The 27,864-nt window shown below is 38.9% G+C and overlaps 1 protein-coding gene across 3 annotated transcripts in view; it reads right to left on the bottom strand.

Moving 5' to 3' along the window:
- The window catches only part of ADAMTSL1 (ADAMTS like 1), a 396,646-nt gene that overhangs the window by 145,368 nt on the left and 223,414 nt on the right, over positions 1 to 27,864 (bottom strand). For all 3 annotated transcript variants that reach the window (XM_085213494.1, XM_085213493.1, XM_085213495.1), the window contains 2 exons: positions 15,179 to 15,306; positions 2,010 to 2,055 (listed from right to left, as the gene is read on the bottom strand). In XM_085213494.1, coding sequence (XP_085069620.1) covers positions 2,010 to 2,055; positions 15,179 to 15,306 — 174 coding nt within the window. The remainder of the gene's footprint in view (positions 1 to 2,009; positions 2,056 to 15,178; positions 15,307 to 27,864) is intronic.

The following is a 27,864-nucleotide window of genomic DNA, read 5'->3' as shown; positions in this document are numbered from 1 at the left end:
GTGTCAGTGTCATTGCAGTGGCTCATAGTAGAAATACAAGTGCTCAGTATCTCAGATTATTAACAAAGGTAAATGGAAGGACATAACATCTGAATCAAATGCTCAACGTATTTTAAAAATAAATAGAAAATGCTTTCCCCTGAAATCAGATGTCTGCAAAATGAACACAGCCAAGTTTCTTTTCAATTTTTTTTTTTACGTAAGGCCATACTTGAAAAGCCTGGTTGAAGTCCGATGTTGTCTGAAGCTTTATGATTGCTTGATTTATTGTTAGTTTGGCAAGATTATAAGTAAGAAAGAAATGAAAACTTATTTAATCTTTTTGTTATGGAAAAGACAAAGCAGCACAACCTATTCTCCACCTTCTCCAATAAGCAAATTTAAAATAATAAATGCAGTCTTTGTTCTTCACAAGTCAGTGGCAAAATTGTTACTAATTTTAATTGTAAAGAAATTTGAGAATTTCACTTTGGATTACTTGATATTAAACAATTGAGTGAGTATTGAAGCTGCCATTTTGAGAAGTCTGGAGTATGAGTATTGTCAAATATAAGGTGTGCTAAGGAATCACATGACAACTATGAAAGGATTTATTTTGGAGAAAAGTTGTCCAAGTCTACAGTTCCAAAAGAGAACCTAAGCTAAAAATAATATTAAAAAAAATATGTTCTTTGTCTTGGAAAGTTAAGCTCACTGATTACAGAAGAAGGGTGGCAACACAGGTAGAATGCCAGCCTCTCATTGGGGTGATCCTGCTGCTAATGGCAGCACAGCAGGATGCTAGTATGCATCACTGCTCTTAGTACACACAAGAGCAGGAGGGAAAAGGAACTGCCATAGTGTGCATCCACACAAGAACCAAAACAAAGCCAATGCACTCTCCTTCTCCTTAACGTATTACACAATTCTATAGCATTCAACTTGACTGACACAAATTTATCTTCCCATTACTTCCAAAGTCACAGTATAGTCTAAATGCTTCACATCAGCAGGAAATTTGACTGCTAATCAGCCAGCAGACCTATTTACTGTCTGTTCCACTGTTCCACTTTTTGTCAGTTAGTAAAGCAAATATCTAGATAGATGGGAGGTCTCAGTGACACAAAAGATAACCAATTTCTGAGGCAGAAGTGTGAGAAGTGGGAAGCATGGGAAACTATAACTCAGACTGAAGCAAGTAACTTCTTTCATTGTGAACTGTGGTCTACTAAGAAGAATATAAGCCAAACATGGGGGAAAATACTCTCTTTTTTTAACTTAAAGTTTTTAACTTTTTCAGACAAAGCACCTATTGAAAAGCTTCTGAATATGTTCTATCAGGCAGGAGAAAGCTTGGCCCCAAGCATGTTTGATTTCATTTTCCATCTTTACTGGTAAAACTGACAGTGCTTCATGTAATTTGAGTGGTTTCACAATCCTTGGCACCCAATAAAACTTTCCGTATAAAAGTCTTTATTTCCAATTTCGTCAGTGAAAACACGCTTTCACTTTGGTGAGCATGGAAATTGAAGTTTCCTTCCTATTTTATTCTATTGAAAACTACATTCACTATAGAAATAGCAAGCAAAAGCATTTGCTTTTCTAAGATCCACAACAGAATTACAGTGCTGGGAGGGCATAGGTGAACAGCAATGTACATCTCTTACTAACTCATCTTCAGTTCTTAACAGCTTAATCCTCAAACCTGACAGATGACCCAATGTGAACCAGCTGCTGCAAAACTAGCACATAAGTGGACTTTCGTTCTGCTGAGGGGGAATAAAGAGCAAATCTGAAATTTCAATGAGAGACTCCATGGAAAGATTGCCACTGCAATTCCAACCAACCAATTTTAGCACCATGCTATGCCATTGTTGCGCCAGCTTCTTAAGAAAGCAACAATGATTTGCTATATCTTGTGATATAAAGGAGGTCTAGATATTACTGTGTTTCCACTATCACACAAGCAAATTAACTTTGTTATATGAACACTATCATATGTGATTTGAGTTATATATAAAGCTACTTACCACATTGCTGCATGTCCTGTATCGGATGTTCCGCCCTTCACAAGTCCTGTGTCCAAAAATTAAGAACAAACACAAAACATTAATAGCTGAATGTAACAAACAATCACACAGTGTTTACTGCATCTGTATTTTTCCAAAGAGGATGTCAAACCACCAAGTCCCCCCACCAATCCTCTTCCCAGAAAGAAAGGCTTCTCTGTCCCTGGATGGATGTCGAGGTGTGAATTCTACAACTCCCCAGATCCTACCTAAGAGAATGAAGTTCTAAAAGGTAGCATTAGCTTACAAGTGAGGCTGGAGACTGGTATGCACAGCACAGCTGACAGTTAACATCTGAACCACATTCACCAGAGTTTCCCAGCTTGCACACAGCTCTGCGCCCACCTTTCTAGTGCTCTGAGCTGGGATGCAACCAGGTCAGCCCTCTGAGCCATTAGTGATCTGTTGGTGACCCACTATGCAAGGGACTTCTCCTTTCTTGGTGCAAGGGGAGGATATGAAGACAAGATAGGCCTCCAAACCACCAGCCCCCTGCAGACATCCCTCTCTCCAGGCCCTCCTGCAGAATGACATCCAAAGACCAGCTGGACCAGCAGGGGTCAAAGAGTGCCAGAGACCCCACAGGTGCTCCCCTTCATGTGTAGCAGACCCATACCAGCTCAGATGTCAGCAGGCCCCCAGGAGGAAAGGTCGGCATCCAGATACCTTTCCAGCCCTCAGAATTTGCTCTCTGAGTAATTGATCTTGACTTTTGTGTGTTTTATGAGCTCAGATTTTACTCCATGGAGGTCCTCGGTATAAATCAGAGTTCAATATTTGGATTTTAAAGATTATCCTTCAAAAGAATGGAATTCCTTACATTTTTAATTTCTTAATTTCTTTTTTTTTTTTTTTTGGTCAGGATTTAACAAACACATTCCTTGAGGACTAAATGCCTGCCAAGACTGAAGTTTTAAATCCAAACCATTTTGAACTATCCAAGAGAAAAGACATCATCTGCGTGCGTTTGTGCGTCTGTGCGTTTTCCTTCTCCTTTTTTAAGATTAAACTTTTTCCACACTGTGTTAACTCTACAATAAACTGAATGGCCCGCCTTTATATTATTGAAATCATCCTTCCCTCTACCTTTCTCCACACACCTGAAAGGAGATAAGACTTAATTGTGAAATTCCTTGAGTAGTCAGTTTCACCTTTCTGAGTAAAAAACAGGGAAAAACACAGTATTATGAATATATCATCATGGTGTAAACGATTGCAAGAGGAGACAAATACGAAAATAAAGCCAATCATTTTTTTCAGAAAAAAAAAAAAAAGTAACAAGAAAGAAAGATAATACGTTGTGCTCTGGAGCATTTAGCATATGAACAATCCTATTAAAAGCATAACAGAGATAGTACACATTTCATGCTTTTATAATGTTACATAATTAATTCACATAAATTTTTACCACTGCATGCATCCGCAGAACATAAAAGTGTGCAGAAGACATCCAGCACTAGGAAAAACAGTTTAGCAATAAAATAATAAAAATAATATTCATAATAGTGTGTCAACTAGTATAGCAATATTGAGATTAAAAAAAGCAAAAGAAATCAAGCAACATGCCAGACATTTCTGAGCAATATTGGCATCTTGCTGACATATTGTTTTTCAGGCCAAAGCTCTGTTTACACTCCAAGACATTCACTAAAGGTACTCTTAATTTACACCTATCAGGAGCAAATGAAAAAACATATCATGCAGCATGTGGGCAGCCGTAGCTCACTATCTCAATTCTTATCCTGCAAGTCATATATGCACCCCATATCTCTCTCATAAATGCCATACAACCCATCAGACATACCTTTCCTCTGTGCAGACTTGCTGCTGTTGAAATTGCCATAATTTATTAACCTCAGAAGCACTGATCTGCCACAGAAATTGAAACTTCCTTTCTGTCATTTGCCTCACAGTCACTTCCTCTTTACACATTTTGTTCACATTTTACATTTCAAAATTAAAAAAACACTTAATTTTTGCTTATTGTTTGCACCATGGAAAAGTACAGGTACTTTCATTTAGACTTTTGCCACAGAACTACACAGATTTTTCTTCCAATTTCTCTCCTTTGGCTAATGGCCAGAGCTGTTCAGAACAAATGTGCAATTCTGGATGCAGCCAATGCTGTGATGATTCATGAATGCTAGGAACTACTCTTGCAAAACTCCCTTTCTCCCCTTGCCAGGATCAAACTTATGAGTTTTGTTGTTTAAATTCATTAGTTCCCTATTATCAGCTATCAGCTGAAAGCATGAAAGCTGTTTTCAGCCTAAGCTCATACATTTTCACGGTAGGTTTGTAGAGTACTTTGTGTTTCAGATCTATGCTGCTTCAGTATTCCAGATTCTCTTAATCTCAGGCACCCACTGTTGGACTAAAATTTACAAATTTGTTGAAAAGAGATGGTTAAAAAATCAGGAAAATAAAAAGCTGATTTAAATAGTAGCTGTTTAAGAAACAGATCTTGATTTTTAAATGTAAATTCTGTTTCTAAATCCTTCTCTGCTTAAAGCAGAGAATGCTGAAACCATCTTAATCCTCTTGGAGAGAAAAACAGTTCCTTGCGTGATGCTAGACTGAGCCACATTTTTTTCCTGTAGGTAAGGTTTGAACTACTGACACAGATCTTGTGTCTCAGTGTGGATGCTTTGCAGAATAGCACAGCACATGGCCGTTAACTTCCAAGGGAAGAATACAGCAGATTAGCAAGGCCACATTATGAGGCAGAGACATCACACACCCTCTGAGCTCTGTGGATTAAATGTGAGACCTATGATCAACAAGAGAATATACAGACACTCAGAAATGTCAGAATTCACCCCAAATAGCAAATTAGTCTTGGAGAGCACACAAAGAGGGGGAGCAATAAAAGGTACTTCTACAGTCTTCTCTATCATCAGGCCTACCCTGCAGGAGATTTTGCTGAGAAAGAAGGTGGATCAGGGTTTGGCTTGACAGGCAAGTATTATCACGTGAATATGTTAGAATAGCAAGCTATTGGGAATCATGTTTCATTCTTCAAACTTAGTCACTTGTTTCCAGTAAAGTTTATGAAAGAGGTTAACAAATTTTAATATATTAAAATATTCACTTCATTTAATGTAAACAACACCAAATCCTGGTATTTATTTCTTCAGGCTCCAGTTTGTAGAGGAATTTAGTTCAAGTCCCCTCCTCAAAGTTCTAAAGTAGATGTGCTGTTGTGCTTAGCTAGAGCTAGAAGCCTTGCAATAATCCATGCCAGAAAGAATAGTAACCCCAAGTCAGAGTTGCCTTTATCTGTAATTATTAGAGGTGATGAAAGAAATGTGCAGAGGTGGACTTTATAAACTCCTGCCACTCTCAGTGGTCATCAGAGTTTGAAATGCTTTTCTTAAGAACCAAGTCTCCACATAAGCAAGCAACTAAAAACCAGAGATAGGTTATTTTTGTGGATCAGAATTTTGATGTAACTATTCACCACAGGATTTGAAAGTTGATGTAATGCTGGACAATATTCACTCTCCTTTATTTTCACTCTCCTTTGATAATCACTCTTGCGGGACAGATTTTACTTCTGGCACTGTACCTGTAAGAAAAATATTCAAATATTGGAAGGCTAGGATGAGGTTTCCCTGGAGCCTTCTCTTCCTTAAGTTATACAAGCCCAGTTCCCTCAACCCTTCTTCATAGGAGAGGGCGCCAGCCCTCTGATCATCTTCTCTGGATCCGTTCCAAGAGCTCCATGTTCTTGTGCTGGGGGCTCCAAGCCTGGTCACAGTACGCCTGATGGGGCCTCACAAGAAATGAGTAGAGGGGGACAATTACGTCCCTCTCGCTGCTGGCCACTCTTCTTTAAATGCAGCTCAGAACACATTGGCCTTCTGGTCTGCAAGCACAAACTGCTGGTTCATGTCCTTCTTGTGCAGGAGGCCCCAGACTTGGATGCAGTACTCCAGATGTGGCCTCACAAGGGCAGAGCAGAGGTGGGATCACCCCCCTTAATCTGTTGGCCACACTCTTTTGATGCAGCACAGGATAGTGTTGGCTGTCCAGGCTGCAAGTGCACACTGCTGACTCATGTTAAGTTTTTCTTCTGCCAAAACCCCTAAGTCCTTCTCTGCAGGGCTGATCTCGATGAACTCTTCTCCCAGTCTGTACACACATTTGGGATTGCCCTGATTCAGGTACAGCACCTTGCACTTGGCCTTGTAGAATATAATTAAGACTCTCTTTCTAAGCCAGTACTGGTCCTCTGGATGGGATCCATTCCTTCTATCTTATCAACTGTACCATTCAGTGTAATGTCACTAGCAAAATTGCTGAGGGTATGTTTGGTTCCACTGTCTAAAAAGAAAAGGCTTTATGTGATAATTAACATAAACCCAAATCTTAATGATTGTTTAGGAATTTGAAGAACATTGTTGAAACTAAGTGGCAAAATATTTCCTACAGAAAGACATCTTACTTCTAAAATTTTATTTACACAATAGGCTATAATGCTAGAAATAGCCAAAGTAACTTAAAGGTAGCTAGCCTAGTTACTGATGTTTGGCTATTCATTTAGCCTAGCAAAATAACAGTCCATAAAAGCTAATTTATCTATTGATCTTGGTAAAGATAAAAGATAACATTCTAAAGATAACATTAAGTTGAAGTCACAAATTCATTTTAAATTCCAGAAGTTAAGGGGAAGAGTTAAGATTTGAGAATTTTATTTGGAACGTAGAGTGGATATCTATAGTTCCAACAGTGCTTCCACTAACACAAAGATCTTATTCTGGATAGCTTCTGCTACCGCTGGAGTTTAAGGTTGGAATCATATTTATTCAAAAGATCTTGGACTTTCGCTATACAAGTTGCTAAACAGAATATAGTTTATTTCAATTTTTACTTTTAAAATATTCTTTGCATTACTTAGAACCACTAAATGTAACTTTCTAACAGCAAGCAATAAATAGCACTCTCTAAACTTTCACTAAAATAGAGCCATTCAATCCAACTGAAATAAGAAAAATCAAATTTGAGAAAAATAAAGGAAAAACAGGAGAAAAAAATATCAGATTGCTTTCAGACTGCTGCTGGTTGTGGGTTTATTTAATTATATACAGTTATTCTCTTGTTCTTTACCGTAGTATTTTTAATTTTCCTAAGAATTTTTTAAAAGTCTCTTGAACTTCGATTTGAACATACAACACATTGCATATATACAGCAAGTTATTACAGTTGAAAATATTTTTCAGTTGTTCACTAGCCAAGAAATGAAAGAAAAAAAGCAACAATTAAAAAAACGCCTTTCAGCAAAACAATGGTTAGGACCATCTCTACAGTTAAGTGAAAAGAAAACATAATATTAAATCTCACCTGGTCTGTGCCATCACAAAGATAGCATCTAGAACCTATCACTGGCATGAAAGTATTAATATCCCAAATCTCAACATGCCTGAACTCAGAACTAGATCCAACCTCTGCAGCTGTTCTCTACAAAACAGTTGTGCTGAATACAAATACCAAGTTCCATGTGCTTTGAGAAAGTTTTAACCTGCTTCTGAGCTACGTGTTACCCCAGCTCCACTAAACTGCTCCTGTTCTCACACATACAATTTGTGGCTTTATGACACACAACTTAACTCCATCTTAAATGTAGTATGGCTTATAAAAACTCCACACCATGCAAAGACCTGGGTGATTTAATTATTTTTCATTTAAATCTCAGAACAGATTTATTGAAAGGATTATGAACATAGAAGAGTTTTTTCCAGTGAATGTGGCCTTATGAGCAGTACATCTAGACTCACAGAATCACAGAATCACAGGATAGCTTGGGTTGAAAGGGACTTTAAAGATTATTCAGTCCCAACACCCTGCTGTGGACTGATTTCCACCTACCAGCTCAGGACTCCATCCAATCTGGTCTTGAGCACATCCAGGAATGGGGCAGCCTCACCTTTTCTGTGCAGCCCCTGCCAGTGCCTCACCAGAAAAACATTTCCTACTAACATCTAACGTAAATCCCCCCTTTCAGCTTAAAATCATTTCTCCTTGTTCTGGGGAAGGACTTTTTAAGAGGGCAGGTAGCAACAGGAAATGGCTTTAAAATGGAAGAGGGTAGGTTCAGACTAGATATTAGAAAGACATTATTTACTTGAGGGTGGTGAGAGACTGAAACAGGTTGCCCAGTGAAGCTGTGGATGCCAACCTCCCTGGAAGCATTCAAGGCCAGGCTGGGCGGGGCTTTGAGAAACCTGGTCTAGTGGGAGGTATCCCTGCCCAGAGCAGGATGGTTGAAACCAGGTGATCTTAAAGGTTGCTTCCAATCCAAACCATTCCATGATTCTATGATTCTTCCACTACCAGATCTTGTAAAAAGTGTCTCTCACTCCTGTTTATATGCCCCATTCAAGAACTGGAAGGCCTCAATGACATCTCCCTGGACCCCTCTTCTCTCCAGACTGAGCAAGCCAAGCTTCCTCCCTCTGTACAGAAGGTGCTCCAGTCCTCTAAACACCCTAGTGGCCCTCCTCTGGACCTTCCCCAATAGCTCCACCTCTTGTGCTAGGGGCTCCAGAGCAGAATGCAGTAAAACACAGAATGGAGAGCTTGAACCCCTATCTTTTGAGCACTCTAGCCACTGGGCCAAACTGGCTCCAAGTAAATGATTCACAGACGTTTTTGCAAAGTAGTCCACATCTCAATCCAGATACACAAATCCAGTATTTATGTAAATCATATCTATCACTCTCAACTCTGGGTACAAGGTTGACTACCTTTCATTATAGCGCAGATCTGTTTCTGACCTACAATAGCATGTAGTATTCCTGTGGCAGTTCTAGTAATGGTTTGCTGAGGAACACAACAGTATGAAAGCGTTTGATTTCTTTCTAATTACTTTATTGTGGCACTGTAAATGGAGATCAGGATAGCTAGCACAATGTGAGTATCTGTTCTTCAAAGAACACCAGCAGCCATTCCAAAGACCACACTGCTGATCTAAATTGTATAAAATTTTCAGAGTTCTATAGTATTGACTCAGATTTAAGATTGGTGCTTCTGCCATTAGAATGAATGGAACTATGATTTCTCTTGAAAACTGGAAGTGCTTCTTCATCAAATCAAAACAGGAAAGGTTCTTACAAACATGGATTTGACTAAACCCAGGGTAAATAAAATAGGCTTTTTAAAATACTGCTTGATGGTACAGCTTTAACCAGAAGTGTCTATAAACTAAATATACTCAAAACTTCTTCCAAAAATTTATATCACCTAATATAGCAGGGAGGATGACCATAACAGAATAAAACCGTTACAATTATCTGCTGAAACAGAAGATAAGATTGCTGTTAAGCTACTCTGAAAATAATTTACATTCATTAGCATATAGTTATATTTTTACCAGGACAGAGAGAATTATCCTCCCACTTGATACCTCCAGTGACCTGGGAATTCTATGACATGTGTTACAGAATGCTATTTAGATTTGTGGGTCTTACTTGTAGAACCACCAAAGTTGGAAAAGACCTCCAAGATTATCCAGTCCAACTGTTCACCTATCACCAATATTTCCCACTGAACCATGTCCCTCAGTACAATATTTTAATGTTTCTTGAACACCTCTAGGAATGGTGACTTCCATTACCTCTCTGGGCATCTTGTTTTAGAGCCTGACCAGTGTTTCAGAGAATTTTTTCCTAATGTCCAACCTGAATCTCCTCTGGCGAAACTGAAGGCCATTTCCTCTAGTCCTAGTTAATTTGAAGTTAATTTTGCAATTATGTTTGCAATGATTCAAAAAGTTTTTTGCTATTTATTCTATAGACCTTATGATAGCAGAAGAATTATTCTGTCTATCAGAAAATTCTTGTGACTACTTGTCAGAAGAAAAATGTTATACAGCATAAAATTGACATAATTTTTGCAAATTTAGCTATTTTTTTACACCTATTTTCAAACGTACATTTAAGTGGCTTTTTTACTGGATGACCAAGTCAAGCTGCAATAAAACTGAGAATCAATTATGCATTATCTCATCCTGCAATAATATGCAATTGCAATGGGCTGAACAACCAACTACATGAAATAAATTCCCAGATTTTCAGGTATCTAAAGAAGATTTCCTTATTTATTATTCTGTTTCAGTTTGCCTGAATCAACACATACACGGTTATTAAATACCTTGACTGACACATGCATACTAACTATCACTATGCTTTATGACATAGTGTTATTTTCACTCCAGTTCTGCTGTGACATAAATGTATTATAACAATTGCCACATCCCAAGGAAGCAGGCAGTGGCCATATTCCAGCGTCTCTTCACCTGCTCTGGCAGTGAATGAAGGCAGCTCCAAAAGTAATGCCTCCTATTTTGGCCTGGTCCAACATGTAAGAGTGTGTAAGTGGTACGGCAATAGAGGCTGAACCTTCACACCAGTATTTCATTGCATGTTGTTGCTGTGCGAGAGATGGCAGCAGAGGCACAGTAGGACAAAATGGCATTTGACAGAAGTGCATATGAAGGAAAGGTGTGACATTTAATTCCTCCATGCAGGAAAAATGATACCAATTGACATTCACAGGCACTTGCTGAATGTTCCTGGAGACTAAACAGTGTATGTGAGCACAGTGAGGTGGTATGTGGTACATTTCAGCAGTGGCAACAGTGACATGAAAGAGAAGCTACATTCTGGACAGCCATGCGCAGCTATCACATCACAAAATGAAGAGTGTCTTGAAGAGCTTGCCCATGCAAATCTGCAGATTACAACCAGAGAACTGTGTGTGGAGCTGAATATCTGTTTCAATGCAGTGGAAATGATGGTGGCAATGTTGGAATGTTTTATAACTAGTAGTGTTACCATGGTGGCATTTTCCTGGATTGCATTATTACCACTGATGAATTTTATCATGTTACCACTACAAGCCACACTACTTAGTGGCTTAAGTGATGGGTACTTTCTTATGGGATGTGAAAGGATTTTCTGGATTTTCTGGAACCTGGACAAACTGTCAACTCTGACTGCTTCACTATGACACTAAGCTGAACACTCAAACTTCCGGAGTCAGTCCAGAGACAAAAATTTTCTCTTGCAACATAACACCAGGCCCCACACACAGTTTGAAGACTGTGGAGAACATTGCCAATCTTGGCTGGACTGTCCTACTACACCCACAGTATAGTCCAGATTTGGTGCCTTCTGACTTTCATCTGTTCAGGCTGATTGTCGCGACTTAGCTAGTTTCATCACAGGTGACAGGCCTACACCCCTCTCCCATTCCCTCTTCTGAGGGGGGAAGAAGTATGAACAACCCAACCAAGATAAGGAGAGATAATTAATTTACTACAAATGATAAAAGAATATAAGACAATATGAAAAGGAGATACAGGTAATAAATACAACAAATGAGAGAGAGAGTTCTGACCATGTTGCTTGCTGCGCTACTGGAAATGGAAGAGAGCTTTCTCCTCCGTCATTGTGCTATTCTACCTCTTTTACCTGGAATCAGAAATCACATGGAGAGAACTGGAGACTTCTGTGAGCTGCAGTCTTTCCCTTTTCAGTGCATTTTCCTCTTGGAGATACAGAACTCACGTAAGAATAGCTGACACTGCCAGGAGCTGAGGCAGGAAGTGCAGCAGTGTAGCTCCCTGGCACTATGTTCCAGAACTAAACAACTTGCTGCATGACGTCTTGACATGGGATATTGATGAAACCAGGACACTGATGAAATCTGGATGATAGGCAACATTTTCCTAGTAACAATGCCACTATAGCAGCTGTGTTATAGTGGGTCCTTTCCACTGGTGCAGATTTTTAATCACTGTGGCATGCAGACTCCTTTTCATGGCTGGCAAAAATGCATAGCTACTGGTAGTGGCTATGCTGGCAAATAGCATTTTATAGCTAAGAATTTGCTCTATCAAATTATTACAGTGCTCTCTGCATCTCTTGTAGTTTCAATGGAAAGAAATAGGAGGCATTACTTTCAGGGCAGCCTATGAATTTTCAGCACCCCTGCAGCCAAATATCCAATATCTCATAAAACTTCTCTGTAGAATCACAACAGCTAGTTTGTCTCTCAGGAGAGGCAGAAGTGGTTCTCCTCTCTACAGGTTTTGTCCATCACTGCTGCAGGAAGTTCATGACGGAGGGGAGGAAGATGAGTTTATTTTTTTTATGAGCTTTGTAACAAAAATGATGCTGAAACTGATGGACAAAACATTTTGTACTAACAAAAACATATGACTCTTTACCCAGCTTGCTGTGAGGCTGGACAATTCATTATTACAAGTACACTGAGGCAAACAATTGTAAAATTCAAAGGGAGTATTGTTCTTCTGGTTAAATAACAAAAGTAGCTGAAGAGTTTAAGAGTTACTGCCAACAAAAGCAGGAAAAACATCATTCTTTGAGTTCTAGTCCAGTCTTCACTTACTAATTATCAGAATGTTATCCTCCTGGGGCTGATTCTGCCACTTAAGTCACACGCTGATTCTCATTTAGGTGCAGAATAATAGCATGTGTTGTTGACTCAGACTGACAATTCCCATCTTTTAATGTTACTGGCATATTTATTTATATCACTGTCATACTAAATGTTCTTAGCATCCTTAGGACCAGTCGTTGTAATGACATGTAATGTTAAATAGCCCCTACCCTCAAATGTTTACCATCTAAAACACTAGAAAATAGAATTTCTCGCTAACACTTTCCATTCTTTTGTCACAGCTGGAAAAGTCTAACACAAAACACGTTCCCAAAACAAACAACACAAGGACTAAGATAACTTTGGCAAACAAAGGCTGGAAATAAAACTGCTTTCCTTGACTTAACTGCAAGTACTAGTAGTATCTAGAAATGTGCCATTAGTCTTTGCGTTCCATCAAAGTAGATGCTCTGGGCTTTCTCCTTTCATGTAATGGTCTCAAAGTCATCTCATACAAAACTAAAAGGCATAAAACATTACAAACATTCATCCCAGAAGCAAAAAATATTTAGAATAAGTTTGCTCCAAACCATCTAAATATGTTGCTATTTTTCATTTGATAGGAGTGAGTAGTATCTTCCTTCATTCTGCTATGCAATTACATGTGGCAAAATACATGAGATAACTGTACCAAACAAGAAATTGTCCCAAAGAGGTTGATATTTTTTCTAATCTTTCTAATTTTAAAGACTTACTTCAAGAAAACATTATTTTCAAACCTTCAAAGTCTCTGTGAGTTTTTTTCTCTTGCTTCCTCTCTTCTTTTTTCTTAGCAACTTAAAATGCTTGCATAGCACAAATAAATAAATAAATAAATAAATAAATAAATAATGATTTCAAACACTTATTTCATTAGCAATTGCATGCAGACTGGGAAAAAGGAAAATCTATCACATATTTGATACTCTGCTAATTCCAGGCCAAATTTTACTACTTCTGATTTATTGACATTGGCTAGCAAAAACTGTGCATCTAATTAACTTTCTGCATCCTATCCTGGAAATAGGGGTCTCCTGGGTCTGAATGGACCAAAGTTTGCATTTGGTTTCTTAAGGCAGGCACAATGTTTTTGCACTGAAGTAGTAATGTAGTGTGTGAAAGTAGAACTGTGTGAGTTGGATCTTTATTCCCTATTCCACTTCAGAGACCTGAACATAACAAGAATCAAAGAGATGCCTACTGGGAAAGGCCACCCAGAGGAATGGTTTATGCTTGCATACTGTAGAACTACCATGACTACTATTACTACTATGGAGTCCAAAGACTCTTTCCTTCTAATGACAGCTGAGGCAGAGGCCTAGCAAGTCCTTGTATTGAAGAGATGCTCCTGATCTCCTAAAATGCCTGGATTTTATGCCCATACAAAACATCGCTTAGTTCTCTAAGATACACTGGTTGAAAGCAAATTCTCACTTTGGCAGTTCCTGAATGCAAGGTCTTTGAAGAACCCCGATTTGCTCTGGCATGAGCAAGAGAAGAGAATTTGGCCCCAAGTTTAAAAACAATTCTGAATTTTTTTTTTTCTTTTCATGAGAATGGAATAGAAAAGCAGTTTCTTTATGCTGGTTGTGACAGATAACTTTGCCTATTATTTCCCCTTTTAGTAGACTGTTGTACACTATTAAACCAATAATTACTGAAAAGAGGAGACCAAACTGTCCACAGATAGTGTTAAAATGCACAACATTCTATTCTGAGTTTATGTTTGAATGCTTTGTGCTCATTATACAGCACTATGGATTAAAGCATCAGATGTAGGAAACTGGAACGTACTGTCATTGCTTTATTAACATCAGGTTTATAAGCACAGGAAAAAAATACATGAGGAAATATGCAGGATGGAAAATTGTATTATATTTTTAATGTTTCAATATACAAGGTATCAAATATGGCAGGAAGGCAAGTCTGGAGTTTTTCTTCATATCCTTTATCAGAAATCTGTTAATACTTTTCACATACATTCTGTTTAATGCAGCCTTTTTTTTTTTTTTCCCCTGAAGTACGAAGAAATAACATTTGCTAGAAATATTTTATAGATGAACATTTCATACACCATAGAGTGGAAATATTATCAAGTGACTTGCCCATTTTCCATTGAGAGCTAATAGTCGAGGATGAGCCCACCTTTTGCACTTGTCGAATTGACCCCTGCCTCCTGGAGAAGGTTTGCTGCTATGGAAATACTGTAACTTGAAATTTAACTCATAGGATACCCTTAGCAGAAGGGTAAATTCTTTCTTACATAGTTCAGGATATCATATTGGGTCAATAAGATGCTTTTATAGTCTCAGTGTGGCTGAGATTGTGGGGCGCTAAATCTAGTGAATTAGATGTAGTTTGGTATAAATATGTGAAAAGGCTTACTGCTCAAATGGCAAAAGTGTAGGGAGGTTTCACTTTTCAGTAGCTGGCAGTCTTCAGCATAGTTAAGCAAGCTGTCCAAGCAGCTTTTGTATCTCCATAGGTTCCCACTATATTTTAAAAGTGTGCTGCCTTATCAAACATGTTGGCTGCTTGCCTGAGTCATAAAACACAATCCATAATTTTCTAACACTGAGGTGGAAATTTCAGCATAGTTCAAGACCTCTACTGGCTTCTTATAGTCTGACACATACCAGAAGTTCAAATTCTCCCATCAGTAATGTAAAAAGCGTTCTCCCACTTACTTGCTGCTCAGGCAACGTCTCAGTGAATATGAAGCCCCTCCTCCACACGTGCGTGAACATTCACTCCATGAACCCCAGGCATCCCACAGTGAGTCTCGATCTTCCTCTGAGCGAGCTGTTCTGGAGCTCTGAAGAGAGGAAAAAAAAAATCACAAAAAAACACCTCAGGGACAAAAAATATTGCTGCTAGCTTAATTCTGTCTTTTTGCTGGATATCGTCACGGTCATTGAAGACGCTGAATAAATTCATTCTCTGGCATTTCTACTGACTGACAGTTGCTCTTCTAGGGAAGAGTGCTGTATGAATTTGCCTTCATCTTTCGAGTATCACGCTCTGTCTCAGTTTGAGACTGGTGATGTTTATTATAGAAGAGTACTTTGGGCAACAGCGAAGCAAAGTATTTTCCTGATTAAAAGGAAGAGGGAGAGAGGGAGTGCTGTAGACATTGGAAATTGCACTTTTAACTTTTGCTGCTGAGTTAGAAACTATGAAATGGCATATTAAAAAGTGCCTTCCAAGGTGCTGCTCAGGAGAAAAAGAACCACAGCATAGCAAATCCACATGATACAAATGCATTTAACAAAAACTTTTCATGCATTCACCTTAAGGAACTGGAACTATCATTACTTTTTCTCTGTCCAAAGATTGAAGTACTTATGCATGACAGTGATCAGGCAGTGTACTCATTCAAATATTGCTGTGGGCAGTCACACACTGAATTCTGCACTTCTGCTTGTATTTGGAATACATGAGAAGACAAGTGTATGAACAAAGCTTTGTACGTCTTCACCAGAGAAAAAACAGCAAGCAGCATTGTACTGCTAGAACTTGTTAGAAGATTGGTGTCAGCTGTCAACATTCAGGCATGATTTCAGAGATAGCACAACGCTGAAATTGTTTCATCTTCACTGAAGCTGTGTAAAAGTTTTGTAATGAAATCTGAAACCCACTGAAATACACAAGTATTGAATACTGTTATTCATGGGCAAAAAACGAAGCGTTGGTGATAGTTTAGGGTTGTGAGCAGTTTTAATATATATCAGTAGAAGGAAGATACTGAACTCATCACATGATGCTGAAATCCAAACTGAGCATTGTGTCTGTAGAGGAAAGGGTTAAGTCTGGCACACTAGGATATGAAATGCATGTTAATTGGGATTTACCGAGGCAAGAGGTTAACCATTCCATTTACTTTCACGAGTCAAGAATGCAATATATAGTCTTATCACCAACACTGAGTACCAATACACATTTTCTAATGTGTAAATCATTTAATCCTACAAACTTTTCAAGAGCATTTCTGAACATCCACTATTGTCATCTGTGATGCTAAATAAATAGCCAGGCATAAGACTACCTGAAGTGAAGGGCCATGTCTTTTATTGATTGTCTCTATACTCAAGTCAGTAACGACGTCGAATCCGTTTCTCCCACAGAGAGCCAGTGATCACAGTGTTGTATACATTTGCACCCTTTGATAGTCATCAGCTCCATACATCTGAAGGATAAAAGCACTGCAAGTGCTGTTCCTACCATCCCCTGGGAGTCTTCTGCCCTGAAGCGAGTCACTAGCTCACAGATCAGAACTTAACTTACTCAAGTTGACAGAGTAATTATATTATTTTATTCATTCCAAAAGCCAGATAGACTGGCACAATAAATTAAGAGTAACTAAATGAGAGCTGATCATTATAAAATTGCTTAACTCAGCTCAGACCGTGTGCAAATTGGCAAAATTCAATGGATAAATTGTCTGAAAGAAATAAAAGTAAGATTTTTAAGACACCTGTCCAGCCACTTTCTCTTATTTTCCTCTCTTTCCATTCTTTCTTCCATCAAGGTACAGCCCAAACCTGATCTTGTCTGTTTGGGCGGAGTAGGTTTTCCTCCCTGCAAAGGAACCAAACATGGCTGTTTCTTTTGACAGGAAGAGTTCAGTAAGGGGCTAGTATGAGGCAGGACAATGGCAGAATCAGGCCATCCACCCAGCTATAACTCCTTGGCATTTCACAGTGGACGTCTGCTGCATTCCTTATGTTGCTGTTCATTCACCCTTCAAAGGCACGTGTACTTCATTTTTTAACCAGAGTATGCATTTTAGAAGGCAAATATACAAATGTCCCTTACAGTCTATTTGGCTGACATAAAGAAAGCCAGTCCTTTTGAAAGACCTTTAGATCTGGTTCAAAGAACACTGAGGTGAAATGAAAATTGTCATCAAACTAAAGGGGTTCAAGAAAAGAACATTAAAGATGAGTATTAAAAGAATGACTTAAAAGGAACTCCAAACAATTTTTTAAGGTTTTTTTTTTTTATTTTGTTTTTAAATTTTTCAAATAATTCCTGTGAATAGCGAGGAAGTTAAACCAAGCATACAGAAGGCAAGCTCTGCTTAATCAGCTCTGGTGAAGAACCTCTACTACTCTGATCCTGCTGCCCCATTTTTTGCACTTTTGCCAAAGTGGACTGTGTTAGCTGTGCTGAGTAACTTGATGATTCTGCGTTGTTACCAGCCTCCATTTTCAGTTTGCTTCATGGCATGCAGTTTGTAATAGTATTTTAAACACATACAGTACTTCCTTCTGCAAAACAGGTTTTGGAAGGTAGTTTGGATGAGTAATTGAATCAGTTTTAGGTTTCCGTAGCATTTAGTATGATGTAATTTTTCTTTGGATCTAGTGCTAGGAAAAAAAGCATGAATTAATTTAGTCAGTGAGACATAATGTTGGATGTGTCTAATGAATGAGTGACAATGATTTGACACTATCAGTTTATCTTACCTTTATTAAAATGCAATATGAAAAAATTTATTTTCAACACAATAATTGCAAGGGTAAATGTAAAATCTGAGGTAAGTGTTCAAAATCAAAATGTGGCTGATCCCCACAGCTGCAGAAGATCACACATGCTACAGTTTTACAGATGCCATCCATCATCTAGATATCAATCTCATAGATACAAAACAGTTAAATGTGAGACAAAAGGACCAGGATGCCAGTTTACCACGTTTATTTCAGCTGTTTTCTGAAGGGTATTTTTAGAATAAACCTTTGTGTTTGTACTTTTTTGCAGCTAAGAAAAAGACCTGCATTTATGCTTTTACTTCACAAGGAAACTAAAAAATGGGTTCTTGCCCTGGTTGTTTAGCACTGGGTGAAAATCCAGTCAAAGACATAATTAAAAAGGGTTGCAAGGTAAAATCACATAAAGCAAGTACTCTTACCTCATCACAGATTATAAGCATCAGCACAGCTAGACATTCTAAGGGTCCAAATTTTTCAGAAATAAGTTGTACTCCCACCCAGAGGGGAGCCATGTGCCTGTTATTTGCATTCCGAGATTTGTTATAAGACCTATATATTCCCAGAAAGCATGTGATCTCAAGCTGGAACAGGCTCCAACTTTTTTTTTAACAAGTGGAATAAACATAATTCATTTCAACTCTATCCACATTTAATGTTAAAGAAAGTAGTGTGGTTTTCTCTCTTGCAAACTGCACAGTTAAGATTGTGCCTGAAATTCTAGCAATGCCTGAAGAGCCAAATCTGAAGAAGATTATGGATCTACTGCAGGCTTAAGGAATATCTACCATTACAAGCTAAGGATTCGCTGTTCAATACAAACTTTTCATAAGGATCTTATACCACTAATTCATAGTTTTTACCCACTTTCAACCAAGCCATTTAAGCTGAGAAACCTACATAAAAACATGAAGTTACTGTCATAAAGAGTAAACTGGGAAAAAAAATAGAGAAGAAAAACAAAACAACCAAACAACCAAACAACCACGACCGCCATCACCACCACCACCACCACAAAAAAAAAAAAAAAAAAAAAAAAAAAAAAAAAAAAAGGAAGAAAAACAAAGGAAGAAAAAAAAACAGGGCAGGTACAGCCTCTAAATATGTGAAAAGCAAAGTAGCCACCAGCTGAAGCTTGCTTAAAGTAATACTCCTCTTTTGCAAGTCTTTTATCCCTGCCAGAAGCACTCAGGTTGGTACTTTTCAAATGTCAGTATATGACAAAGGAAGAGAATGCAGACGCTCATCAAGGTTCATTACACCCTGCTGCTGATTCTAAAAGAGCTTCCTTCCCTCTTCTGTCCATCCAAGTGGATCTCAGGCTGAGATTCCCAGGAAACACTATTTTGTCCTGACATCTACAGCATCAGTGGTAGAAACATCACTCCCTGAAAGCAATTGTCTTATAAATGACCTACATAAAACAACAACAAAAAAAATCAAAATCAGCTCTTTCTTTATATCTCATTACCCTAATACACAGTTAACCTGAGGATGATCCTGCAGCTAACATCCAGTACAGCAGCTGTAAAGGAAAGAGGGATGAGGATGCCCAAAATAATTCTCCAAGGAGAAGGAAACCCCATACATTTAAACAAGAAAGCATGAAGGATCATGTGTACAAAATAGAAGGATGAAGAAATGAACTCCTTGACAGTGGATAAATCATACTGTTGAAAATCTTAAAAAAAATAAGGGAAGAGGGGAGTGTATTTAAAATATGACCTGAAAAAAACAGCTTCTTAGAATATAACAAAATTAGACTGACTAATAAAAGAGTTTGGTGTCCAATTTTATTGTAAAAAATTCTAGCAACAATGTTTAATGAATTAATTGAAGAGTTGTCAAGCATTCACGTTGTATTCAGAGTATGAGCTGAATAACAGCTCTTTTCTACTCTCTCCATTAACACACAGTATACACAGATATCTTTTACAACATCTGGAATAGTATGTGAAAAACACAACAAGTGTCACACATCTTTAAATCACAACAGCTGCCTGACCATCCAGGAGCTGCATCCCTGATGAGAAAACCATGTCTCTTTCAGCAGCATGTGTGTACACATGTGTGTGGGTGCACAGAGGGAGAAACACGAAAAGTAGCAAGACCTCTGCTCAGATCCTGAGACCTATAAAAGTAGTTCAGCCTTAAGAAAATAAATGTCCTAGTCACATACTGGAATTTAATTTAAAATTTTGCTTGGAACTGTAGTATCCCTACAGAAGCCAACTATTTGTCAGTGTCACACAGAGAAGAGTGTGTATAAATGCAGATTATGTTATTTCATTGCTCTTCAGTTACAAAGGTTTCCAGTCTTCCCCCTTCTTCAGCAAAATGTTGCTGAATTCATATCTTTCAAGACACTTGTATGTTTCCTAGATTAAACAGCAATATAGATAGCGAAAAATGCAGTTAACCAGTTGTTGGACTAAGGCACTGATACAGAGTTTAAGCCACAGTTATTTCCCAGATGATATGCACCGCTGGGTTTGGTTAAGAAATTTGGATCATCTGTTTCTTATCATACCCCACTGTTTAGGGGTATGATGAACTGTCAGTGACAATACGCAAGGCTCTTCTGAGGCCACTTTTCTTTTGCTACTGTGAAAATGATATTAGGGACAAAAAAACAACACAGTTATCTTTCCCTATTATGTGGTCTTTTTGCCCTTCCTTTTCAGATACATCCAAGTACATCCCTGTATAAATACTTGCCAAGCCATACATTCTCTTTCTTTTGAGTAATCTTTGATCATCCTTTGATACTAGCTTGTCATTGGAGTCAACTACATACTTCAGAGGGTACAGAAATGCTGTCTGTAGTGAACCAGGTAGAAACTGCTCTCAATACTTACCTATGAAAGAGCAGGAGACAAGGCCAGTAACCCCATCCCTTTTAGGAAAGTTGTATTTCTGAACTTCAACTAATGTAAATATATGGTTTACGAGATTTCATTTTCACAGGGTTGTGTATCTCTATTGCAATCCATCCAAGGTAACAGATGGATTACAGTTCAGATAGAAAATTACTTGGAAATCTCTGGCTTTTAAAAGAAGCCAATGATGAAAAAAAAATTACAGCTTGTTGAATTAATATTGGTAATTACTGTCAAACAAAGCGCTGACATGCAAGACATTTCTGACTAGCTGTGGAAACATTTCTAAGCTATTATCTTGGAAATATCATTAGTCAAATTTCTTGGCATGTCCAATTTCAGCACATATGTACAAAAAAACTATTTAATGTATCTAAGCATAAAGTTGCACATCACTTTAAATAGTACCTATAAGTGAAGCACATCAGTTCTTCCAGTACTCTTCCAAAAAAGATTTTTTAAGATAAAACCTATCTTGAGAGCAGAATAATTCACTGGAAGCACTAGGATTCCTCATGGCAGTAGCTGCCCTCCAGTTCTCACTAGATATCTGCCCCCTTCATGCAACTCATTCAAGTAGAGCTCCTCATGGTAACCTCAGCACTATAACCAAGAGCTGTGTAGGAATGAACATCAATCTGTTTTCCTAAACTGACTGTCAGGGTCAGAATTAATTAGTGTTGCTCAGCTGGTGTGACAGATAGCTTTTATTCCCATTATCCTGACCATATCCCATGAAAAGACAAGAGAACCTCAGCCAGAGAGCTGCCAGCCAGACACCCTGAGAGGGACCACACGAGCCTGTAATGCCTGGCAGAATCCTTTCCAAAGGAAAGGGTGTTCTGATTTTGTAGAAGTTAAAAGAAGATGGAAAGAGCAAATGCTGTACTGCCCAAGCTGCCAGAGCTGCTTGCTGTACCTGAGGTGCTGAGTGACCATGGGTACAATTATTCCTGTGATTAACTGCACGCTATACCCTGTGGCCAAATCAAAAGGATGTCTGTTCAAACTTCTGCTAAGAAACTGACTTCACTGCTAAGCAATCTGGAAAGAAGTAGCTGCAGTAAATATCAGAGCTCTTGAGATGGAATGGCTATACCTCTTGCACTGGCTCCCTGGAGGACTATGGCTAACTCCTGTCTAGTGTAGGGCTGTGAGTAGAACAGTCCAAGCCCATTTGCCCAAGGCTTTCGGTTTTGGAAATTAGCTTAGGAACTTTTGCCTCCTTTGCACTTGCAAGATCAGGCAAAACACCTGTAAATAGCTCATGAGAGTACTTCCTATGGAAAGCCCCTGGCACTGGAAACCCTTGATTTGAGTGACTATGCCGCAAGGAAGGCACTGGCACAAAAGCACAGACATGTAAGGGTATATGCTGAATTCTGGAAATTAATTTATACTCAGACTTTGCCAGTACAGACAAATGGGTCAGGATTTATTTTTTCATTTCAGCTTTCTAGAAAGGAATAGACCAGGAAAAAAAAAAAAATCCTAATCTTTTTCTAGGTTGTTTTTCATTTATTCTTTCTTCAGAATCTAAACCAGCTTCTTGGAAGAAACGAGGTAAGATACCTTGATGTAAAGATGAGAACTGAAAATCTCCTTGAGATCCTCTTGCAGTTTTTCAGTGTTTATTCTGGTCCTATGAGCAGAGGTAACAGGAAGAGAAATAGGTGGACAATTTTTCTTTACTCTGAGGAAAGACACCCAATGGACATACTGCTATCTCAGCTCTCAGGGACACAAATACAACTTTGCTGTGGTATTCCATTCTGCCCTGAGTTCTTTTTGTCTTTTATTCTTAAATAGCGTAGTCATGCAAGGCAGGCTTATCATTACGAGTAGATGTTGAACATATATGCACCCTCTGGCAGTCATCAGCTCTGTGCATTAAGTACTCTCTGAAGGATCAAAACATTGCCAGTGCTGTCCACATTGTACTGTTGGATTCCTCCTGCCTTCAAGCAAGTCACATAGCTGTATATATACAGTCTTCTAAAATATATCCCCATGACCCACCATAGAGGAGTACATGCCTTCTAGTCTGCAAGAAAAAAGGAAAGAAATGATAAACAGTCATCTCAGTAGTTTAGGGACTAAACAGTCAATCCCAAGGCTGGGCTGGAATTTGTTTCCCGAGAGAAATGTGCCAAACGTGAGCTCATTTCTTCTTCTTAAAGGGTAGCAGCCAGCCGGGGGGATTGCTGGCAGAGGATGGAGTTGACACCGTATCACTTCAACACACTACACGCTGCGCTCCCTATAACATTTTATAACAGTGTCTTATAAAACTCAGATCAGTCCTATCTCTCACTCCAGTTACCCATATGAAAATATACACCGGGGAGCAATGCGAATACAAGAGCTCTTTTTCTTGCTCTCACAGACCCAAGTTATAACACCCTGTTGTATTTAAATCCTGCTGTACTGGTGTAAACACCAGGCATGGGTGATCCAATACAGAGCAGGTCCAAGCTGGCTCAATCTCAGACCTGTCGCCTAATTGACTCAGAACAGTTTTTGAGGCTAGGACTGGTTCAGATGCAGGGTGGGTGAAATCACTTTCCAGAATTCGGAACCCACCCAACAGCACGGGTTCAAAAGTGCATCTTACACTCAAAGACTTCGGGTTTGCCTTTCACCTAGGAAGGGCTGTGGGCAGGAAAAGAGCTGAGAGGGGTGCAGAGAAAGGGAAGAAGAGGAAAGGAAAACTGTAGTCTATGATAACGCCTAGTGCATGCTACATGTTTTCTAAGAGCCAAGAAGTGAAAACAGTATGCTGGTTCGACTGTGTTTGTAGGCCTCATGGAAAAAATGGCCCACATATGGCAGGCAGCTCCAGCTCCATGGTTAAACCGTTGTCTCCCTCCAGCACGTGGGGTAATATGTTGAAGAAGTGCATATTAGCCATTTTCCCTTGGCTTAGTGAACTGACCTTAGGCTTCAGATATCCCCCCAGATTAAATTTCTGCAGAGGCCATAACATCTAACTGCGAGTCCTTTCATGTGCCTTAAGCTGCACATGGGCTGGATTTAGAAATAGTGCTTCGGAAACTCCAGACTAGGAGACTTGTCATGTAAACCTGCAAGGAGTCAGGCTCCATGAAGCAGGTGGTAACCCAGCTGCCTTGGGTTACAAGAGAAGATGATCAGGAGGGAATTCAGGGAAGGGAGAAGTCTCCAAGAGTTTCTGCAATTTCAGATTTCAGAACACCCACAATTATGAAGTTTATTCAAAATAAGTAGTCTTCTACTCTTCTGATGGTCTGCCATCTCCCTCAGTTACCTAATGGAGCTATGTGTTTATTTTAATAACAAGGGGCCATAAAAAGGATTAAAATATTAAGCCTTAATGGAGACAGAAAAACTGAAATGGATGTGTTTATTTAAAAAAAAAAAAAAAAGAGAGAGAGAGAGAAGAGACAAAAAAAAAAAAGAGAAAAAGAGGAGAGGGCAGACAGGCAGACAAGCAGAAGAGAGGGAGGGAGAGAGGAAGGAAAGGGGTTGGGGGAAAAAGAACCCAGAAGTTATGTGGAAAGTCCAAGATCTAATTTCATAATAAAAAACAAAACAAAATATCACCACCAACAAAAAAACAATAAACAATCATGGGAAGACAGGTAAAGAAAGTCCAGAGGATCTTTAGGAATTAACTAAAAATCAACTCTTCCATCAACTCTTCTATCAACTCTTTGAGAGAGTAGATAAGTGCAGGACAAAGGGAAATGGTTTTAAGTTGAGGGAGGGAAAATTTAGGTTGAATATCAGGGGGAAGTTCTTTACAGAGAGAGCGGTGAGGTGCTGGAACAGGCTGCTCAGAGAGGTTGTGGATGCCCTGTCTCTGGAGGTGTTCAAGGCCAGATTGGATAGGGCCCTGGGCAGCCTGATCTAATATTAAATGGGGAGGTTGGTGGCCCTGCTTGTGGCAGGGAGTTGGAGATTCATGATCCTTGAGGTCCCTTCCAACCCTGGCCATTCTGTGAATCTGTGTGAAAAATTTCAGAGATCATAAAACATTTTACTCTGTATTAATCATTAAACAATTGATCTCAAATTAATGTAGATGTTTCTTTAAAGGAAAATGCTCTCACAAAATCACAAAAGAATTGTGGGATTTGGAGGGGACCTCTGGAAATCATCTACTCCAACTCCCTGCTAAAGGTTCCATAGAGTTGGATAAAAAGGAAAGTGTTCAGGAGGGTTTTTATCTCCAGAGAAGACTCTATCGCCTCTCTGGGCAGCTTTCTCCAGTGCTCTGTCACCTTCGCAGTAAATAAGTTCATTCTTATGTTTTTATGGAACTTCCTATGTTCCAGTTCATGGCCACTGCCCCTCATCCAGTTCCTCAGTACCACCAAAAAGTGCTTGGCCCCATCGTCTTGACAACACACTCTTTAAATATATATAGCTGTGATAAGATCCCCTCTCAGACTTCTCCAGACTCAGCCTTTCCTCATAAGGGAGGTGCTCCAGGCACCCGATCATCTTTCTATCCCTCTGCTGAACTCTCCCTAGAAGTTGGGAAGTCCCTAGAAGAAGAACTGAGGAGCCAAGAACTGGGCACAGTACCACAGATGCAGCCTAATCAGGGCAGACTGGAGGGAAGATCACCTTCCTGGACTTGCTGGCCACGCTCTTTTTCCTGCGCTTCAGGATACCATTGGCTTTCTAGACAAAGAGGATACACTACTGGCTCATGGCCAACCTGCTGTCCACCAACACCTTGGTTCTGCATCACAGAGCTCTTTTCCAGCAGGTCCGCCCCTAGTCTGTACTGATGCATACAGCTACTTTTCCCAGGTGTAGGGCTCTACACTTTACCCTTGTTCAAAAGATTCCTCTCTGCCCAATTCACCAGTCTGTCCAGGTCTTGCTGAAAGGTAGGACAGCCTTCTGGCATGCTATCCAGTCCTCCCAGCTTTGTATCATCTGCAAACCTGCTGACGGTGGATTCTGCCCCTTCATCCAGGTCACTAATGAAGTTTTTGAACAAAACCAGAACCAGTACTGAGTCAAGAGACTCTGTACTGTTGGTCAAAATCCTCTGAGCACTCAGCTGTTAGGGGTTTGTAGTACTGACATGCAGGAATTTTCTAGGAGTACCAGATAATTTTTTTTTTCATCATTTTAAATTGAGTTACAAAGATGTAAGAAATTCCAGGTTATAAGCAGTTGCTGCTGTCATTCTACCCTCTCATATCACACACAGTGAACAAAAATCATGTTTTTTCTCTTACTAGATAAAATGAAAGACACATCCACACTTTGGAGCCAATATGTTGCACAAAAGCCAGTCTTCATCTCTGGTAATCCACTTCTTTTTGCCCTGCTGATTACCAGCACTGATGTGTGGCTGATCCCATCACAAGACTGCTCAAGTTTGAATTAGCAGAGAAGTGAATGTTGAAGTTTTCAGTTTTGGAGATTTCTGTTGGTTTACTTTCACCTCCCCTTCAACTAATCTACATCTTTCCTCTTTAAAATGTGTCCCTGGCTAGACCTTTTAAGGGAACTACTGTCAATAACACAGTAACTTGAAAATCCTCCCCTCTCTTTTTTAAACAGGAACTATGAAAATGTCATATCCAGAATATATTCACAATCATAATCCATTCACATTCCTTTTCATCCAAAATGAAAAATAAAAGTACAGCCTTGGGCTTGTTAAGGGCAGTTATATTAGCCTCAACAGCAGATGCTTTTAACAGCCTGGGCTTAGAGAAATTCAGGGATTTAAGTCAGTCAGCCAGCCAATATGTAAATAAATAAATAATCCACCAATCTGATGCCAGCACCAGAATGGTAGGAGACCTTATTGCTTCCTGTATTTCTTTTCACTTTTCTTTCTGTTGATATAGCACAGGATCTGAACAATACACTAGGAAACTTCAAACAGGGACTGAGATTATATCCAACAAAGCTAGAAGGGGAAATTTGACACCCCTATAGTACATTCATATGGAAACAAAACGAGTTATATTCATTTTATGGGACAGTTTGAATTTATGAATTACATATAATTTCCTGTCTTGTTTCTTTAGTAGTCTTGGAATTTATTTCAGGATGTCTTATGTTATCACATACACTTCCCTCTGCCCTGATACCCTCTCTGCTAAACTTGCTCTAAAAGTAGTCCCTGAAAGGCAGAAATTTCAGGATAAACTCTAAAGGGTTGAAGCTTTGGAAGACATTACCTAAAGGCAATGAAGATGAAAATTGAAACTGTGAAAATTAATGTGCTGAATAATTAGTGAATGTACCACTTCTTTCTCTGCACAAATAGATGAAGGGACACGTCAGTGAGATGTATTCAAATAATTCACAGGTGGCAAAACTATTAAGACTCCTGCATTTGCTTGCCTTGGAAGCAGAATAAATCCCAGAAGCTACACTCTCTGCTTTCCTTCCCCCAGTCACTTGTCTATATCACTTTCCAATTTCACCAGAACGTTAGCTACTTTAATAAGCTCTGGCAGCAAAAAGAAAAGAAACTGCTCATATGCAAAATGAAATTCTAATCAAGGTACTTAAAAAAGAGTTGGGAATAAATTTAGGGTTAATAATCTCATAAAATATCATCTCACTGTCAGCGTGAAGACGCTGATTTATCAGTCTTCAGCGTGTACATTCAAATTGAGCCACAACAATCAAAGCCCCCAGCAAAGCTGTTTTGTTGAGAATAAGATAAATTGGCCACTCAGAGGTTTCACTAAAGGATATTCATGACCAATACTTTCTGGAAGTATTTAAATTGCTCATAAGCATGGCATTAAAATACCACATCTAAAAGCTCACAAGAAAAGCAATTACAAAATGAAAAGATTGTACTGAAAAGAAAGGTGAAATTCAGTGTACTATCATTTCATTTAGCCAAGGAAAATGAATTTATATAGCTGAAGAACTTGATCTCTAATTTCATCTAATACTATGCTTATATAGATATCAAAAGTTATTATTCTGAGAACAGCATATCCCACTTCCAAAAAGATGGGCAGAAACTTAAAT

Source organism: Meleagris gallopavo, chromosome Z, assembly GCF_905368555.1.
Source record: "Meleagris gallopavo chromosome Z, MGAL_WU_HG_1.1, whole genome shotgun sequence".
In the NCBI taxonomy this organism is placed as follows: domain Eukaryota; kingdom Metazoa; phylum Chordata; class Aves; order Galliformes; family Phasianidae; genus Meleagris; species Meleagris gallopavo.
Note: the sequence above shows the minus strand (reverse complement) of the source record. Positions and strands in the feature narration are given on the sequence as shown.